The 19,348-nt window shown below is 45.6% G+C and overlaps 1 protein-coding gene across 4 annotated transcripts in view; it reads right to left on the reverse strand.

Moving 5' to 3' along the window:
- dnajc10 (DnaJ (Hsp40) homolog, subfamily C, member 10) overlaps window positions 1-19,348 on the reverse strand; it is a 263,701-nt gene that overhangs the window by 165,514 nt on the left and 78,839 nt on the right. For all 4 annotated transcript variants that reach the window (XM_034185983.1, XM_034185982.1, XM_034185985.1 and 1 more), the window contains 2 exons: window positions 10,263-10,306; window positions 6,020-6,085 (listed from right to left, as the gene is read on the reverse strand). In XM_034185983.1, coding sequence (XP_034041874.1) covers window positions 6,020-6,085; window positions 10,263-10,306 — 110 coding nt within the window. The remainder of the gene's footprint in view (window positions 1-6,019; window positions 6,086-10,262; window positions 10,307-19,348) is intronic.

Here is a 19,348-nt window from a genome sequence, read left to right on the forward strand (position 1 = left end):
TGAAGAAAGTTATTCGTTAGCCATTGTTTAATTTCCGCCAAACAATGGAGGAGGGAATCAAGCCTCTTAATCTCAGATGGCTTAAAGGAGCAGTAAAGCTGGATGTCATCCGCAAATAACTGGTAAGAGACATCAGTAAATCTTTGAATGATCCTACCTAAAGGGATCAAGTACAATAAAAACAAAATGGGGCCCAATACAGAACCCTGAGGGACTCCACATAACAGGTCCGCAGACTCTGACCTTATCTGGTTAGCAAAAACGCTAAAGTTACGCCCAGACAGATATGAAAAAAACCCACAGAAGAACTGACCCTGACAGTCCGACATGATCCCTCAATCTATTCAGCAGGACCTGGTGGTCAACAGTATCAAAGGCAGAGGACAAATCCAAAAGAACCAACACGGTGGATTTCCCAGCATCAACAGACATCATAATGTCGCTGGACACTTTCAGAAGAGCCGTTTCCGTAGAGTGTTGTCTACGAAAACCGGACTGAAACCTGTCATGAATGTTATTCTGATCCAGGAAGAGTGTCAGTTGGTCTGAAACCACCCTCTCAAGGATCTTAGACAGGAAAGGGAGCTTAGAAATAGGTCTAAAACTACTTAGCTCCATTTGATTTAAACCTGGTTTTTTCAGTAGAGGCAACACTATGGCATGCTTAAAAGCACTGGGAAACACACCGGTGGACAAAGAAAGATTTACCATTCTAGTAACGCACAGACCAATTACCTCAAATACTTTAATAAAGAGCCTGTAGGGAAGGATGTCCAATGAGTAAGAGGAAGGTTTCATCTTGTTCACCAATGCCGAAATATCAGCAAGTGTCACAGCCCTAAATGAAGGCCAAATGCTGGGAACAGGCTCAATAACAGTAGAAGTACCACACAGGGAGGGTGGAATTTTATCCTTAATCAACTTGATTTTGTCAGTGAAAAAACTCAAAAAAGCCATGTCACATCTTTTTGATCTATTTTACCTTTCAGCAAAACAAATCTACCCTTTTTATCACTTATGTCAGACACAAATTCAAATTTTATTTTATTTAAGATAAGAATAGCTACTCCCCTCTTTTTACCACTTTTATGGGATGAATAATATGTATGTGTAAAACCCATTTTCTTTAGTTTCTCATGCTCTGTCTTAGAGAGATGTGTTTCCTGCCAATATGCTATATCCACCTTTTCCTTTTTCATTTTAGCAATTAACTTGCTCCTTTTTATAGGATTATTCAGCCCATTAACGTTTAGTGACAGTATATTGTAATATTTAAGAGACATTATTTTAATCGATGAGATTCAGACATATGGATCATCCCAGACCTCACAGCATCAAAACCTAAACTTAAAACAGGATAAGAACACACAACAATAACAAGAACTTCCACCGAAAAGGATAAAACATTGTCCTTTGGTAGTAAGGGGACTGGCCACAAGGTGGGGCCCCTCATCAATGTAGGTAAAAAATAGAAATAGAAAACAAACAAAAAAACAACCCTTAGTCTGGCAGAGTAAGTTAGGTGTGCTATAGTTATGTCCTTAGGCATCAGCCCCTCACATACTATGAATTCAAAAAAGATACCACTCTACTTACAGGACAGGACAATTAGTCCGGTCAAAATTAAGGTATGGAAACAGGTGACGTCATCATTTGTTTATTTGGGCGTTTTCCCGTTCCATTCGGAATCCTCTGAGTTTCTCCCTGACGTGTTGTTGAAAGTCGTCCTTGCGAGGTTCTTCTTGTATCTCCCACGGTAGTAGCTCTGTTAGCGTCTCTCCTGTGATCTTATTGGTCCGGGCTCCCGTGATGATCTTGTCTACCGCTATTCCCCGCTTTCGCAGATCCTCCGCGGCCTGAGTCACGTTGTTGTAGAGCACACTGCCTGATGCGTAATGCAGTCGCATCTTACTTAGCGGTGTCTGAAAGCGAATTCCACTCTCTTTCAGGGCTTTCTTGACAGGGATATATTTGCGTCTCTTTTTCTGCACTTCCAGTGCGTAGTTATGGTCAAAATAAACCTGCTTGTTTTGGACCTTTACCCCTTTTTTCCAAGCAGCGTGTAGAATCTTTTCTTTATCGGAAAACCGGAGGAAGAGGACTATTATTGAGCGTGGAGGTGCGCTTGCAGGTGGTCTCGGTCCTAGTGCATGGTGAACACGTTCAATGCAGAGGGCTCGGTCCGGGCCGATGTCAGCGCCCAGCTCACTCTTAATAAGATTTTCAACAAAAGTAGCAATAGACGTACCCTCTGAGTCTTCAGGGACGCCGTATATCCTGATATTTTTCCACCTCGCACGCCCCTCCAAATCATCCACCTTGTCCTGCAAGATCCGCTGATTTTCTAGTATTTGTATGAGTGTGTTTTTGACTCCAATGTCCCAGCGCTCCGAATCCGCAATGGTGTCCTTTACCTGCTTTACTCGCTCAGTCACCTGGTCCACCTGATCTGCAGTGTCTCATAGTTTTTGATTTATTTCTTTTGTAAAGTCGTCCATCTGTTTCTTTATATCTTCCCGAAATTCTGTGTGGAATTCCTTGAAATCATTTTTCAATTCGGTTTGGAGGGTAGCCATTTCAGTTGCAAAAACATCACTCACAGCGCTGCGGATCACATCCAGGCCCACGCCTCGTTCGCCATCTTGTCCCACTGTTAGTGAGCTTTCCCCATCAGCCGTGACTTCATTCTCCATTTTACCATCGGGAATGTTCCGCCGACTATATCTTCCTTTCTTATTTTTGTCCTCACTCATTACTATCATAAAATATAATAGTTTGACCTGAAATGCAGCTCTCGAATCGGGGGAAATATGAGGATAATGCCAGAGATCACTTTTATGCGGCCATACCGCGTTGTGCACCACTGGAAGTCCTCTAAATTATATATTTTAAATGAAGTATTTTAAGATGACCCAAAGTTTATGGGGTTATTTTTACAACTCTGTCAGGGAGGTCACGAATTAAGCTGCCATCTTCCTGGAGGTGGACCGGAAAACCTTCCACCCCCCATTTTAAACTGGATAAATGTAAGACAGTGTCCACGCATGATATTAACTTATATACCTTAGACAAGGTTTTCTTTATTGGGAGGAGGTTCTTGATGTCTGTCACTGATGTGGGTGGTTGTGGTGGGCACTGACGGGTCTGAAAGTCTGACATCACAGCATGCTTTCCTAGATGGTAATGAATAAAATTTCCTCCTGTGATTCCAAACCTCTGCATCAGGTTATTAAATGACATGAATGTGATATTTTGAAAGAGGTGATGAAGGTGTGTGATTCCTTTCTTTTCCCATGTGTTGACATGAAGAGTTGCTTTATTGATCTTGAAGTCTGGGTTGTGCCAAACAGGAGCATCTGTACAGATTTCCATTAGTGAGTTTGTAATTTATAAAGTTTTCCACCAGGCAGTCAGAGTGGGAGAAACCAACGGATTGTTAAAGCATTTAATGGAAGTAGTAATAAAGGGTAAATCTGAGAGATTGATGTTGTTACATTCTAACTGTTCTAGTTCAATCCAGGAGCTGTGGACTGGATCAGGATCTCCACACACACACACACACACACACACACACACACACACACACACACACACACACACTCATCCATCAGTTGCTGAAAAATTCAGATTGCGCCTCAAAATCCACAGCAGAAGAACTCTGTGCATGCTCAGTTGGGCTCTGTGCCATGGAGTGGTGCAGAGAGGAGGAGGAGACTGAGAGAGCCAGATGTGTGGCTTCATGCAGCTCTCGTCTCACTCGTTTTCCCAAACATCAGGCACATGCAGCAGGTGGAACACCTGCAGGAGCACACTGATGAGCACTGGAACAACACTTTTAGCCAACTTGGTGTCCCTGTCCTCCTTCAGCATACTGCAGCAATGAAAGTGAATGTGGTGCAGCAGGGTTTAATTGTGCGCACGTCAGAGAAGAACACTGTCACGCTCTACTAAGGATCACCACTAATCAAGACGGATCAACACGCTCAGTTGAAACCTCCATGAGATTACAGTACTAGGCTGTATTGCACGATGCCCAGTACACTCAATTGCACATGCACAAGTTTATTATGTGTCCATGTAAACATTTATATATGAAGCAGGCATATTTGAATACCTTCAGATTTTCAAAGTCAAGAAACTTACAGTGATGATAAGCGTCAGATTGTCTATCATATATCTTAACTGCTCTGTTATACAGCTGCTCTGTGGATTTTAATACTGAGGTGCCTGCAAAAGCCCAGTTAGTGAAACAGTAGTCCAAGTGTGAAAAAAACCATGCAAAAGACATACGTTTTGGCTGCATTAATTGTTAAAGAGGGACATATATGTTTACAATTTAGTAAATTAAAGTTGACTGTGATTTTGACTTTTTTAATGTGTTTTTTAAAAGGACAAGTTTGAGTCCAAGATAATTTCAAGATATTTAAATTGAGATACCAGCTCCAACTCCTCCCCGTCAAAGAACACACTGGACCTTCTAATGTCAGTGAGACGTTTGCTAAACATCATACATACTGTTTTTTGTATTTAACTGGAGGCAGGTGTCATTTAACCAGTGTTGTATATTGTGTAGCACATCCGTGAGTTTTGAGGAGATGTCTTTCATAGTTTCCATGAGTAAAACTGACCACATCATCCACGTACATTTGTGCATTGAAGTACATTGTGCATAAAGACTGAAACCATTTAACTGTGGGTCTGAATAGAATCATTGAAAAAAGGTCATTAATTTGTGGTAATATTTTCATTTTGTTAGCTACTATTCATCCTAATAGGGAGATGAGGAGGTTGTTCCATCGTTTCAAATCGTTACAGATTTTGTCAGTGAGTGGGACAAAGTTCAGGTGAACCAGTTCTCCTAATTTAGAAGAGATCTTTATGCCTAGGTACTTAATATTGCCAGTGGGAAAAGTATAGTGTGGCTCTTGAGGTGCAAGATTCCATGAATCTTCAGTTAAAGCAAGTAACATTGATTTTGACCAAATAATAGAGTCTGATAATACTGAAAAAGTAATAGTGAAAAAGTAGTGATTAGTTTAAATACTTCTTGCAGTGACTATGAGGGTTGTTGGAGATATAGTATGATATCATCAGCATATAAACTGATTTTGTGGTCAGACATTAAAGAGTTGATACCCTTGATGTTAACGTTCTGACATATTACAGTCGCAAGTGGTTCGATAAATATTGTGAAAAATGGTGAGAGTGGGCAGCCTTGTCTAGTCCCTCGTTGCAATACGAAACTGAGATGTAATCTCATTAGTTGTGACTGTGGCCTTTTGAGTTATATAGAGTTGTGATCCAATGAATAAATGATTCCCCAAAACCAAATTCATGAAGGACTCTGATAAGAAAACTCCAGCTGACTCTGTCTGCATCCAGTGACACCACTATTGCCTTTGTATTACTCCACTGTGATTTGTTAATAAGACTGAGAAGATTTTTTGCTGCAGTATTCATATGAGTGGGAATCTGACCTTTTGTCCAAATTTCTGAGACAGTCGTAAGAATAGTGGAGCCAGTATCTGCCAAAAATGTTTCAGGAATTCAGGAGGAAAGCCATCTGGACCCAGAGCCTTGCCATTAAGCATTTTATTCAAAACTGCATGTAGTTCTGTGATAGTTACGGGTGTGTCTAATGTATGTGTGTGCTCTTTAGATAGCTGAGGTAGGTTTAGATTGTCGAGGAATGCCTGGATATCTACTGGATTAGGCGTATTCTCCGATGAGTATAGCTTACTGTAGCAGTTCTTAAAAATCTGATTAATTTCCTGTGACAACTGCATATAAGATGGGAAACATTCCTGAGGTACCAGGGACATTTTATACACTAAGAATTTGTGAGACAACACCTCTCCCAATGGACAGTTACTCTGGACCAGGAGTAAGCAAAAACACAGATGAATTGTTCTGTCCCATTAGCTTGATTTTTTTCCAAAAGCTTGGGGTTGTTCAGGTGAAATGTGCAGAAAAGTGCAGAACACCTTATTTAGCACGGTTCCAGGAGTCCTGGACTCACCTGAAAACTCTCACAGACATACTCCTGCGTGTTGCAGTCCATCCAGCCAACCCTCACCAGACCGTCCTGCACATATAGGAGACAGGAAGTGCACATACACTGACAACAAGCATAGGTTCAAAGCTCTGCTGCAGGGACCTGAGGAGGATCAGACTTTCTGCCTGAGCACCGCTGCTCAGAATACAACAATGCTAACGACTGCCACCATTTTCAAATTCATCACTTTACTGACTACAGACATTACAGATGACGTCTTGCTAACAAAACAACTTCTGCCTGGATGAGTATGAACTGATGTGGACTTCAGTTAGCCAAAAAACAAACAAAAAAAATGCTGTAGAGCAGAGGTCTCAAACTGATTCTACAAAGGGCCAAGAGGGGGCAGGTGTTCTTTCCAGCAGGTGATTTCACTGATGAACATCACTCTGAGTAGATGGGATCAGTGTGAGACCTCTGATGGTCGAGGGTCCAGCGAACGCACACAGACACAGATGTTACTCAACTAAACACAACTGATGGAGAAGTTATTCTTTACAAAATGCATTTGTGTGTGAATAAACTCGTGAAGCACATTGGGGTGACTTATGCTGTGATTTGGTGCTACATAAAAAAACTGAAGTGAACTGAACTCGAACAGATTAAGAAGAAATTTTTTGATCCCTTGGGAAGACTCCCTCAGGGAAACTGAAGTTCCAGCAGCATTGGATAGAAGCACACAGGGTATCAAAAGTGAAGGCAAAAAAAAAAACATTTACAAACATAAAAATAAATACACAAATATAAATATGAGAAATATTGCTCAATTCAATTTCAATTTATTTATGTAGTGCTAAATCACAACAAAGCTGCCTCAAGGCACTTCACACAAGTAAGGTCTAACCTTACTAACCCCCAGAGGAAGAACACAGGGGACTCCCTCTGATGATTTCAAGAAGAAACCTCAAGCAGACCAGATGCAGAGGGGTGACCCTCTGCTTAAGCCATTCCAACAACTACAAGGTTTTTATAAAGCTTTACAAAACAGAAGAAACAGAAAACATGAATTCAAAACAACACGACGTAATAACAAAAGAATATGTATTTGATGAGAAGTCCACGCAGGTGGTTATGCCACAGACAGGCCCCTGCTGTCAGTGGCCTGTTTCCACAAAATATCCATGAAGTGTGAAGTCTGTTAGTCCGGCATCCCGTGTTCAGCAATCATCCTGCTATCCATACCTTAGACAGAGAGAGAAAGGGCAGAATCAGTCTCCCGGAAAAAAGTACAATTAACATATAATTGACAGGAAAACAGAGAAACTCCAAAGGTGATCACCGCCTCCTAGCCCTGAGCTTCACTAACAGACCCAGACTTAGATAAAGTTGAGGCCGCGGCACTGCTCCGTTTACGAATAAATGAATTTAAAAGAGGTAAAAAGCATAGTAACATACTATACCAGTTGCTACCCATACGAAAGGGAAAATAAGTGCATCTTAAGCCTGGACTTGAAAGTCTCCACAGATCTGACTGTTTTATTGAGCAGGGAGATCATTCCACAGAACAGGGGCACGATAAGAGAAAGGTCACTGGGACAGGAAGCAGTGAAGAGACGCCAAAATGGGTTGTAATGTGGTCAAACTTTCTGCTTCCTGTCAAAAGTCTGGCTGCAGCCTTTTGTAACCATTGGAGAGCCCTAATGCTGGGACTGCAGCAAACAGAAAACAGAACATTGCAGTAGTCCAATCTAGAAGAGATAAATGCATGGATCAGGGTCTCAGCATCAGCCACAGACAGGATGGGACGAATCTTCAATATATTTCGCAGGTGGAAGAAGCAGTCCTAGTAATATTTCTAACGTGGAGGTCAATGTAGGATCAAAAATTATCCCAAGGTTCCTCACTTTGTCAGTGTGATGTATGACACACGAGCCTAGTGTTAACTGGTCAAATTGATGCCAATGTTCTCTCTGGACCAAAACCCTCATGTCAGTGTTGTCTGAGTTAGAAGTAAGAAGTTTCTAGACATCCAGCTTTTCACTGGACACAAGACAATCCTCTAAGGATTTTATGTGGATGAGAATACCAGCAGGATTGGAATATATAACTGAGTATCATCAGTATAGCAATGAAACGTAATCCCAAAACGCCGCAATATGTGCCCAAGGGTGCTATATAAAGGGAGAAAAGCAGGGGGCCTAAGACAGACCCCTGTGGAACCCCAAATTTCATGTCACTAAGGTTAGAGGTAGTGTTACTGTACAAAAACAGTGAGAACGACTGGTCAGGTATGACGTCAACCATGCAGGGCACTCCCAGTAATCCCAAAATGATTTTCCAGCCTATCGAGTAGAATATGATGATCCATGGTATCAAATGCAGCACTGAGATCTAACAGCAACAGAACCGTAGCGGTGCAGAAGCAGATCATTCACCACTTATTGAGAGCCGTCTCTGTGGAATGATATTTTCTAAAGTAGACTGCAGTGGCTCAAAGAGATTATTCTCAGTAAGATAGTCTATGAGCTGCCGTGACACCACTTTTTCCAGAATTTTAGAGCAAATGATAGATTTGTTATTGGCTGATAGTTTTTTCAATACACTAGGGTCAAGATTAGGTTTCTTAAGTAATGGTTTAATCACTGCAGATCTGAAACATTTAGGAACAGATCCAGAAGTTAAAGAAAGATTAATAATTTCCAGCACAGTCGGTCCAAGAGTGGACCACAGGTCCTTAAACAGTTTTGTTGGTATAGGATCAAATAAACAGGTTGTGCTTTTTGTAGATGTTACGAGATTTGTTAGCATGTCTAGAGAAATACTGTCAAATTCTGTAAATCTAGGTAATACCTCAGTAGTGGCGCCAACCTCAATAGCAGGGTGTAGTGGCTGGGTTAAGGCATGCTGGGATATGTTTAACCTAACGTTGTCTACTTTCTTCTCAAATAATCCAAGAAATCTTGTGCTGTAAAAGGAGAGCGAACTACAGGTGGTTGTCCATGAATAAGTGTTGCCACCGTGGGACAAGAACTTTGAGTTATGCTTGTTTTTGTTGATCAAATCAGAGTAATAGGTCCACTTTTGTAGCCAATAATGCATGATTATAGTCAAAGATAGGATCACGCCACGCAAGGTGGAATACTTCTAATTTTGAACAACGCCATTTCCGTTCTCAACCTCTAGCCTTATGCTTGAGGTTACGCAGGTAATCATTGAACCAAGGTGACTGTGATTTGGGGGAGCGTGGTTTTAACACAGGTGGTGCAATCATGTCGAGTGTAGTTTTGAGCACTGAGTTTAAACTATCCACAAGTCTGTCTACTGACTGGGTATTTGTCACATGTGAAGCTAAGACATCAGGCAGTCTAGCTTCAAGTTCAGTCTTAGTTGAGGAGTTGATGCATCGCCGTAGTGATAAATAAGGTTGTTGTTCCACCAAACACGGCAGCGAAACTGTAAACTTAATAAGTGAGTGATCAGAGACCACTGATGTAAGAGGCATGATGTCAATATTTGTGACACGTGTGAGAACCAGATCCAAGGGTATTTCCACTAATGTGCATTGAATCCTAATGCACTGCTAAAATCCTAATGCATCCACAATTTCCATAAATGATTTGCAAAGAGGATCAGAAGGCTTATTTATATGAATGTTAAAGTCACCAATAATCAGAATGAATGCGCATTACTGGCGGGTACTCTTCCTCTCCTTCCCATCCCCTGTCTTCCTGTTACTCCTCCTGCCCCTGAGTGAGGAGGTGTACACAGTCTGATGGTCTGAGGGACAAAGGAGTTTTTCAGTCTGTTGGTCCTGCACTTGGGAAGGAGCAGTCTGTGGCTGAAGAGGCTCCTCTGGTTGCTGGTGACGGTGTGCAGAGGCTGACCGTCACCAGAGAGTCCAGCTTCATGCCAACCACAGAGCCGGCCCGCCTGATCAGTTTGCCCAGCCTGGATGTGTCCTTCTTGGATGTGCTGCCCCCAGCACACCACGGTGTAAAAGAGGATGCTGGTGACTACAGACTGGTAGAACATCCGCAGGAGTTTCCTGCAGATGTTAAATGACTGCAGCCTCCAACCCTGCCTCTCACCCCATGACTGCTGGGACAGGCTCCAGCCCCGTGACCCTTAGCTGGAGTAAGCAGGTACAGAGAGTTAATGAATGAATGAACTAGATTACACTAAACAACAAGACAATAACAACAGTTAAAAGCCGTAGAGGTCAAAAGGTGAAGACATGACATAAAAAGGTTTCATTCTCAAGTCTCACCAACAAGGCGGCCAGCTTCAGTCTGGTTCTGGACTCCAGGCAGTCTGGAAGAAGGTGGTTGGAAGGGGGTGAGGAACTCTACAGCAGCAATAACACACGCACGCACGCACGCACGCACACACACACACACACACACACACACACACACACACACGCACACCACACACACACACACACAGGAAAATAAGTATTTGAACACCCTGCGATTTTGCAAGTTCTCCCACTTAGAAATCATGGAGGGGTCTGAAATTTTCATCTTAGGTGCATGTCCACTGTGAGAGACACAATCTAAAAAAAAAACATCCGGAAAACACAATGTATGATTTTTTTAAATAATTTATTTGTATGTTACGGCTGCAAATAAGTATTTGAACACCTACCAACCAGCAAGAACTCTGTCTCTCACAGACCTGTTAAGTTTTCTTTAAGAAGCCCTCTTATTCTGCACTCTTTACCTGTATTAATTGCACCTGTTTGAACTTGTTACCTGTAGGCATGGATTTAGCCAGGATGGATTGTAGCCAGGCATGGATTAATTCAATGTAAGATAGTGCATCGCACTCACTGGACTAAGGCTAGACTCTCTAGGGTATATCCTAATGTTAATCCAGATTGTGACTGTTGAAAACAAACACCTGCATCACTAATCCATATGTTCTGGTCATGTTCATCACTTTAACAATACTGGACCAAAATTTTTGCAACGTCAGAAGTTGTCCAGTTGACCATCCGACCTGATCCTTTAACAGCACTGTTCTTCCTGACAGAGTCGCCATACCAAAACTTAAAGCTGATCTTGTCGCATTCCTCACCTTGTTGGCAAGACGTAGGATATTGTTGTGTTGGAAATCAGCCTCTCCTCCATCATTTGAAATTTGGATCAACGACTCTTTATATTTCAGCAAACTCGAAAATACGAGGTCTATTAGAAAAGTATCCGACCTTATTATTTTTTTCAAAAACCATATGGATTTGAATCACGTGTGATTACATCAGACATGCTTGAACCCTCGTGGGCATGCGAGAGTTTTTTCGCGCCTGTCGGTTACGTCATTCGCCTGTGGGCAGGCTTTGAGTGAGGAGTCGCCCACCCTCTCGTCGATTTTTTTCATTGTTTAGGAATGACTCAGAGACTGTTGCTTTGTTTGATAAAAAATTTTTCAAAACTGTAAGGCACAACTGAGTGGACACCATTCAATAAATTCAGCTGGTTTTCGGTAAAAATTTTAACGGCTGATGAGAGATTTTGGTCTGGTAGTGTCGCTTTAAGGACGGTCCACGGCGCCTGACGGCGATCTGCGCTTCGAGGCGGCAGCGTCTCGCCATTTCAAGTTGAAAACTTCCACATTTCAGGCTCTGTTGATGCAGTAAGTCGTCAGAGAACAGAGAACTGAAGAAGTCGGCATGAGGAGTTTAGTCGGACATTCCATTGTTAACGGTCATTTTGTAATGAAAGAACGTGCGGGCAGAGTCGCATGTCGGGCCGGACCCGACCGCGGGGGGTCGCGGCAGGAAAAACACCTCCGTTGGAAATCTTAACGGGCAAGTTGGAACATGCCCAAGCTGTTAAACAATTTCTCAGTTACTCACTTGTTGAAAGCCATTAAAAGCCGCCTGAATTCTACAAATGGTTTTCAACACGGAGGTGTTTTTCCTGTCGCGGCGCACACAGATTTGCCGAGTCGTCACGGAAACGACTCGGCGAATTTGCGCGTACGTCTTTCATTAAAAAATGTCCTTAAACAGTGGAATGTCCGCATAAATTCCTCATGCCGGCCTCTTCTGAATCTTCTCTGTTCTCTCACGATGTCCTGGGTGAATTAAGCCTTAAATTAGGATGTTTTCAGCTCGAAACAGGCCGACGACAGCGCCTGGAAGCGCTGCAGGACGGTCCCGCTCCGTGGGAAGTCCTTACACCAACAGAAACACCCCATAATCTCTCATCAGCCGTTAAACTTTTCACAGAAAACCAGCTTAATTTCTCGAATAGTGTCCACTCGGATATTCCTCACAGGTCCAGAAAAATTTTGATAAAGCAACGCGCGCCGTCTCGAGCAGCGTGTGAAACAAAGGAATTCAGCGAGAGGGCGGGACCACATCTCACTCAAGGCCTGCCCACAGGGAAATGACGTCACCGACACGCGTGAAAAAACTCACGCATGCGCACGAGGGTTCAAGCATGATTGGTGTAATCGCATGTCATTCAAATCCATATAGTAAAAAAAAATAATAAAAGGGTCGGTTTATTATCTAAGAGACCTCGTATTTAATTTACCTTACGTGGATCCACCTCAAAATTTATTAAGATCTGGCAACCTTTTTTTGATCACACTCGGACACTGCAGACCTGGAAGGTACCCATGTAACCGTAACAGAATTTCAGCTATAATCACATATTTTATGCTTGGCCCTTGTATTATTGCCCTTTATATTATCTGGATTAACTCAACTACTTAATTATTTGGTCATATTTAGCTTAGTAATTACTGGCGCTTTTATCTCAGTACATTTTCTTTTTGTCTTTGCACAATGAAGACCCCCTCTTTTTGTTTTTTTCTTTTATCTCTTTTCTTTTTTTTCACTCCACTTACCATGTTTAGAGGATGAGAACAACCCCAAGAAAACCATCCCAACCATGAAGCATGGGGGTGGAAACATCATACTCTGGGGGTGCTCTTCTGCAAAGTGGACAGGACGACTGCACCGTATTGAAGGGAGGATGGATGGGGTCATGTATTGCGAGATTTTGGCAAACAACCTCCTTCCCTCAGTAAGAGCATTGAAGATGGGTCATGGCTGGGTCTTCAGCATGACATGACCCCAAACACACAGCCAGGGCAACTAAGGAGGGGCTCCATAAGAAGCATTTCAAGGTCCTGGAGTGGCCTGGCCAGTCTGCAGACCTGAACTCAATAGAAAATCTTTGGAGGGAGCTGAAACTCCAAACCTGAAAGATCTAGAGAAGATCTGTATGGAGGAGTGGACCAAAATCCCTGCTGCAGTGTGTGAAAACCTGGTGAAAAACTACAGGAAACATCTGACCTCTGTAATTGCAAACAAAGGCTACTGTACCAAATATTAACATTGATTTTCACAGGTGTTCAAATACTTATTTGCAGCAATAACATACAAATAAATTATTAAAAATCATACACTGTGATTTCCGGATTTTTTTTAGATTATGTCTCTCACAGTGGACATGCACCTAAGATGAAGATTTCAGACCCCTCCAAGATTTCTAAGTGGGAGAACTTGCAAACCGCAGGGTGTTCAAATACTTATTTTCCTCACTGTATATCAGAGGTGATTGCTCTAAGACTGCAAGGGAAGCTCAGCTTCCCCTAAAATGTCAAAAAATAAGTGATCAAATATATACTGTTGTGTGTACATGTCATTGACTAAATATGCGCTACAACGCACTCAAATTTTGTTCAGAATCAGCTTATCACTGGGAACGACGCGGCTTTCCTCTCACTCAAACCCGCAGCTTCACAGTGCTTTAAACTCTGTTTAATAACAAAGCAAACCATGCAGCGAAACGAGACGAGTCATTGGATAAATGCTGGGCTTTGTCCCGCCCATCGGACGCTCAGTGTGTCTGGGGGTCTATGGGGCAGTGGGCGGGCCTCGGCCGGCCCGGACACTCAGCTTCTGCATGATGATTGGATGATCTGTCTGAGGCTGAATCCCTTTTTGATTGACAGCGAAATGAGCGAATCAGCGATCTTTTGGTGTGAACATCTGTGGGAGCATTTTTTAATTTTCATTCTGTTCTGAGTTGAACCGGAGACTTTCCTAATCCTCTTAGCGGCATTTTCTTTGTTAAAAACGACTAGCGACAAATCGAGCTTCTATTTCTGGTGTTTTTTTGTAGCTGCTTGTGTTTGCAGACTTCTATCGTAGTTTCTGTTCCTACCGAGCAGCGGGTGCTGCTGAGCTCCTCCACCGTCACAAAGCGCTCACAGGCGGACACACTTCACACGAGCCTCGCGCCAGTCCCAGCTAGCGAGCTAGCTAGGTAGCAAGCTGCACATAATGGCAGACAATTTGAATGTTGTGGACCGGATTTTGGCGAAACCATTTGATAGAGTTAAACAGCAGGACAGATCAACTCCTCAGATTAATTTGGTGCAAAAGGTGGGGAAAGTAACAGGTCTTTTCTGCTGTCCTGGTATGACAAAGTGAGCTGGCTGACTGGAAGAGCTGTAACAAATAAAATGTACTGTTGGTCATGCCTCTTCATGAAACCATCTCAGGGATGTGTTGTCTGGTCAAAAGTGGGTTTTGGGGATCTGTCCAACTTTGACAGGGCATACAAAAGGCATGAAAAAAAAGCAATGAACATGTGAGTGCATGTGCAAGGTTAAGTTTCCTGGGCAGAGTCAGGGTTGAGCATGTAATCAATGAAGGCGCTCACATTCAAGTGGCAAAACAATGAAGCAGTTAAACAAAACAGAGCTTCCCTAAACCGCCTTATTGATGGGACTTCCTTGCTTGGCCGTCAGGAGCTGTCATTTAGGGGCCATGATGAGAGTGTTGAATCATCCAACAAGGGGAATTACAGGGCGTTTAATGAAACATTAGCTAAATATGACTCTGTCCTGGCCACACAGTTCCAGTCTATCAGCTGTGTTTTCTGGTGGTCCCATGCAATCCAAAATGACTTGATCTCTGCTCTTTCAGCCACTGTTTCTGATGAAATCCAGGCTGCTCCCTTTTTTGCATGACAGGTGGATGAAACAACTGATATAGCTCGCCATGCTCAACTCTCTGTCATTGTTCGCTATGTGGATAGGGCAGGTAAAATTCAGGAGCGCTTTATTGGATTTTTTGATGTTTCTGTGGGAAGCGATGCTCAGTCTGTTTTTGAAGTCTTGAATGAGAACATGCAGGGCTACAATTTCAGGGAGAAACTTGTGGTGCAAACCTATGATGGGGCTGCTGTCATGGCTTCAGCTCTCAATGGTTTGCAGGCCAAAGTTAAAGCAACAGCCCCCAGGTCAATGTTTGTGCATTGCTATGCACACAGACTGAATCTGGTTCTATCTCAGGGGGCTAAATGCTTATCTGAGTGCAGAATATTTTTTGCATCACTCTCTGGGTTTGCCACATTTTTCTCAAAATCCACAAAGAGGATGTTGTTGGGAAAGTGTAGTGACACGGACCCACAACAGGGGGCGTAAATGACCGGACAATGAAAGAGTCGAATATGAACACTTTACTGTTGTGAAAGAGCACAACCAAAACACAGAGGATTACAGAATTTATGCAAACAGTCAATCCACAAAGGTGACGTGTGGGCAGGCTCAAGGATAGAAGACGTCTGTCCTGAGAAGAACCGGAACCACAAGATTTCCTCCTCCACCGAACCTGGAGAATACTGGAGCCGCCAAGTACCGAGTCCCCAGGTGGCCACCATCTCCGAATGTCGGATCTGGTACTGCTGGCGAGGAGCAAAAACAGTAAGATGCGGGTGCGTGCACACCCAGTAACAGCAATGGTGGGAATACCACCTCCACCTCTAATCCAGAAAACTGGCACATGCAGTAGTAAAGAGTACTTATCAACAGTTTGGCGTGGGGAGCGAAGATGTCAGCTCTCCACGTATCACAAACTCAGCCTCCAGCTGCGAGCACTCACAGAACTGACTGCAAACGATACAGAAGAAAACACTGTCTGAAAAGACAAAAACAACGGCTGAGAAAGTTACCTTCACTGGTAGATGATATCTCGGCAACGAGGTGGAGATGACGTCCGGTTTTTATGGAGTGGAAGGATGAAGTGAAGATGGGTGACAGCTGTCATGAGATAATGAGTGACAGCTGTCACCCCTGGCTGTGTCCGTGGCGGCAGCGCCCTCTCGTGCCTGAAGCCCGCACTTCAGGCAGGGCGCCCTCTGGTGGTGGCCAGCAGTACCTCCTCTTCTGGCGGCCCACACAACAGGACCCCCCCCTTCAACGGGCGCCTCCTGGTGCCCAACCAGGCTTATCCGGGTGACGGCGGTAGAAATCGGCCAGGAGGGCCGGGTCCAGGATGAAGCTCCTCTTTACCCAGGAGCGTTCTTCGGGTCCATACCCCTCCCAGTCCACCAAATACTGGAACCCCCGGCCCATTCGACGGACGTCCAGGAGCCGGCGTACAGTCCAAGCAGGCTCCCCGTCGATGATCCGGGCAGGAGGCGGCGCCGTACCGGGAGCACAGAGGGGTGAGGTGAGGTGTGGTTTAATCCGGGAGACATGAAAAACAGGGTGGATCCGCAGTGAAGCTGGGAGCTGGAGCTTCACTGCAGCAGGACTGAGGATTTTGACGATCTTGAATGGTCCAATGAACCTGTCCATCAGTTTGGGGGAATCCACCTGCAGGGGAATGTCCTTGGTTGATAACCACACCTCCTGCCCGGGCTGGTATGCAGGGGCCGGGGACCGCCGGCGGTCTGCATGGGTCTTAGCCCTCGTCCGGGCCTTCAACAAGGCAGAACGGGCGGTGCGCCACACCCAACGGCACCTCCGCATGTGGGCCTGGACCGAGGGCACACCGACCTCTCCCTCCACCACGGGAAACAACGGGGGCTGGTACCCCAGACACACCTCAAACGGGGAGAGGCCGGTGGCAGAAGACACCTGACTGTTATGTGCATACTCGATCCAGGCCAGATGGTTACTCCAGGCTGTCGGGTGAGCGGATGTCACACAGCGGAGAGTCTGCTCCAACTCCTGGTTGGCCCGTTCTGCCTGTCCGTTCGTCTGTGGGTGGTACCCGGACGAGAGGCTCACGGTGGCCCCCAGTTCTCTGCAGAAACTCCTCCAGACTTGAGAGGAAAACTGGGGACCACGATCCGAGACTACGTCAGTTGGTATCCCATGCAGACGGACGGACGTGGTAGACCAGGAGGTCAGCAGTCTCCTGGGCCGTGGGAGCTTCGGGAGGGCCACGAAGTGGGCCACCTTGGAGAATCGGTCCACTATCGTGAGGATGGTTGTCATACCCTGGGACGGCGGGAGGCCGTGAGAAATCCAGGCCGATATGGGACCGGGCGATGATGCACCGGAAGCAGCTGGAGATAGTCCTTGGGTCCTCTTGTGGTCTGCCTTGCCCCTGCACAGGTGGTGCAGGCCTGGATATACTCCCGGACGTCGGCCTCCATAGACGCCCACCAGAAGCGCTGGCTGGACAACTGCCACGGTCCTTCACACCCCTGGATGACAGGAGAGCTTGGACCGTGACAGAAATCCAAGACTGCAGCTCTGGCTTCTGGTGGGACGTACATACGATTCTTCGGTCCAGTTCCGGGGTCCCGGGCTCCGTGCCACGGCCTCCTGGACGGTCTTCTCCACGTCCCAGGTGAGGGCAGCCATGATAGTGGACTCCAGAATGATGGGCTCCGGTGGATCCGACAGCTCTGTTTTGACTTCGTCTTCGTGTACCCGGGACAAGGCATCTGATCTTTGGTTCTTGGTCCCGGGGCGATAGGTGATCCGGAAGTCAAAACGCCGGAAGAACAGTGACCAGCGGGCTTGTCTGGGGTTCAGCCGCTTGGCGGTCCTGATATACTCCAGGTTCCGATGGTCAGTGAAAACCGTGAACGGCACACATGCTCCCTCCGACAGGTGTCTCCACTCCTCAAGAGCCTCTTTCACCACAAGGAGTTCTTGGTTGCCGACGTCATAGTTCCGTTCAGCCGGGGTCAACCTGCGAGAAAAGTAGGCACACGGGTGAAGAACCTTATCGGTTTCTCCGCTCTGGGATAGCACGGCTCCTATCCCTGAGTCAGAGGCATCCACTTCAACCACAAACTGGCGGCCAGGGTCGGGCTGCACCAGAACTGGTGCAGTCGAGAACCGACGTTTCAACTCCCTAAACGCGGCTTCGCACCGATCCGACCAGGTGAAAGGGACTTTTGGAGAGGTCAGGGCTCTCAGGGGGCTAACTACCTGTAGAAATTTGCAAAGCCGAGGAACTGTTGCAGCTTCCTACGGCTTGTTGGTTGGGGCCAATCTCTCACCGCCGCAACCTTGGCCGGATCAGGGGCGACGGAGTTGGAGGAGATGATAAACCCCAGGAAGGACAAAGAGGTGCGGTGAAACTCACACTTCTCGCCCTTCACAAACAGCCGGTTCTCCAACAACCGCTGCAGGACCTGACGTACATGCTAGACATGGGTCTCAGGGTCCGGAGAAAAAATGAGTATATCGTCCAGATATACGAAGACGAATCGGTGCAGGAAGTCCCGCAAGACGTCATTAACCAAAGCTTGGAACGTCGCGGGGGCGTTAGTGAGGCCGAACGGCATGACCAGGTACTCAAAATGACCTAACGGGGTGTTAAATGCCGTCTTCCATTCGTCTCCCTTCCGGACCCGAACCAGGTGGTACGCATTCCTAAGATCCAACTTGGTGAAGATTTTGGCTCCATGCAGGGGCGTGAACACTGAATCTAACAGGGGCAACGGGTATCGATTGCGAACCGTAATCTCATTCAGCCCCCTGTAATCAATGCATGGACAGAGTCCGCCGTCTTTCTTGCCCACAAAAAAGAAACCTGCACCCATCGGGGAGGTGGAATTCCGGATCAGCCCGGCAGCTAATGAGTCCCGGATGTAGGTCTCCATTGATTCGCGCACAGGTCGTGAGAGGTTGTACAGCCTGCTGGATGGGAACTCAGCGCCTGGGATCAAATCAATGGCACAATCGTACGGACGGTGCGGGGGAAGGGTGAGTGCCAGATCCTTGCTGAAGACGTCAGCAAGATCGTGGTACTCAACCGGCACTGCCGTCAGATTGGGAGGGACTTTGACCTCCTCCTTAGCATGTAAACCGATGGCAGGTTTCGCTCCACTGAACCACCACCCCAGACGGCCAATCAATCCGGGGATTGTGCTTCAACATCCAAGGGAAGCCCAAAATCACGCGGGAGGTAGACAGAGTCACAAAAAACTCGATCTCCTCCCGATGATTTCCAGACAGCACCAAAGTTACAGGTTGTGTCTTGTGCGTGATTAAAGGGAGAAGGGTGCCATCTAGTGCCCGCACCTGCAATGGCGAAGGGAGCGCCACCAGAGGGAGCCCTACCTCCCTAGCCCATCTGCT

This window comes from Thalassophryne amazonica, chromosome 14 (genome assembly GCF_902500255.1).
Source record: "Thalassophryne amazonica chromosome 14, fThaAma1.1, whole genome shotgun sequence".
Classification (NCBI taxonomy): domain Eukaryota; kingdom Metazoa; phylum Chordata; class Actinopteri; order Batrachoidiformes; family Batrachoididae; genus Thalassophryne; species Thalassophryne amazonica.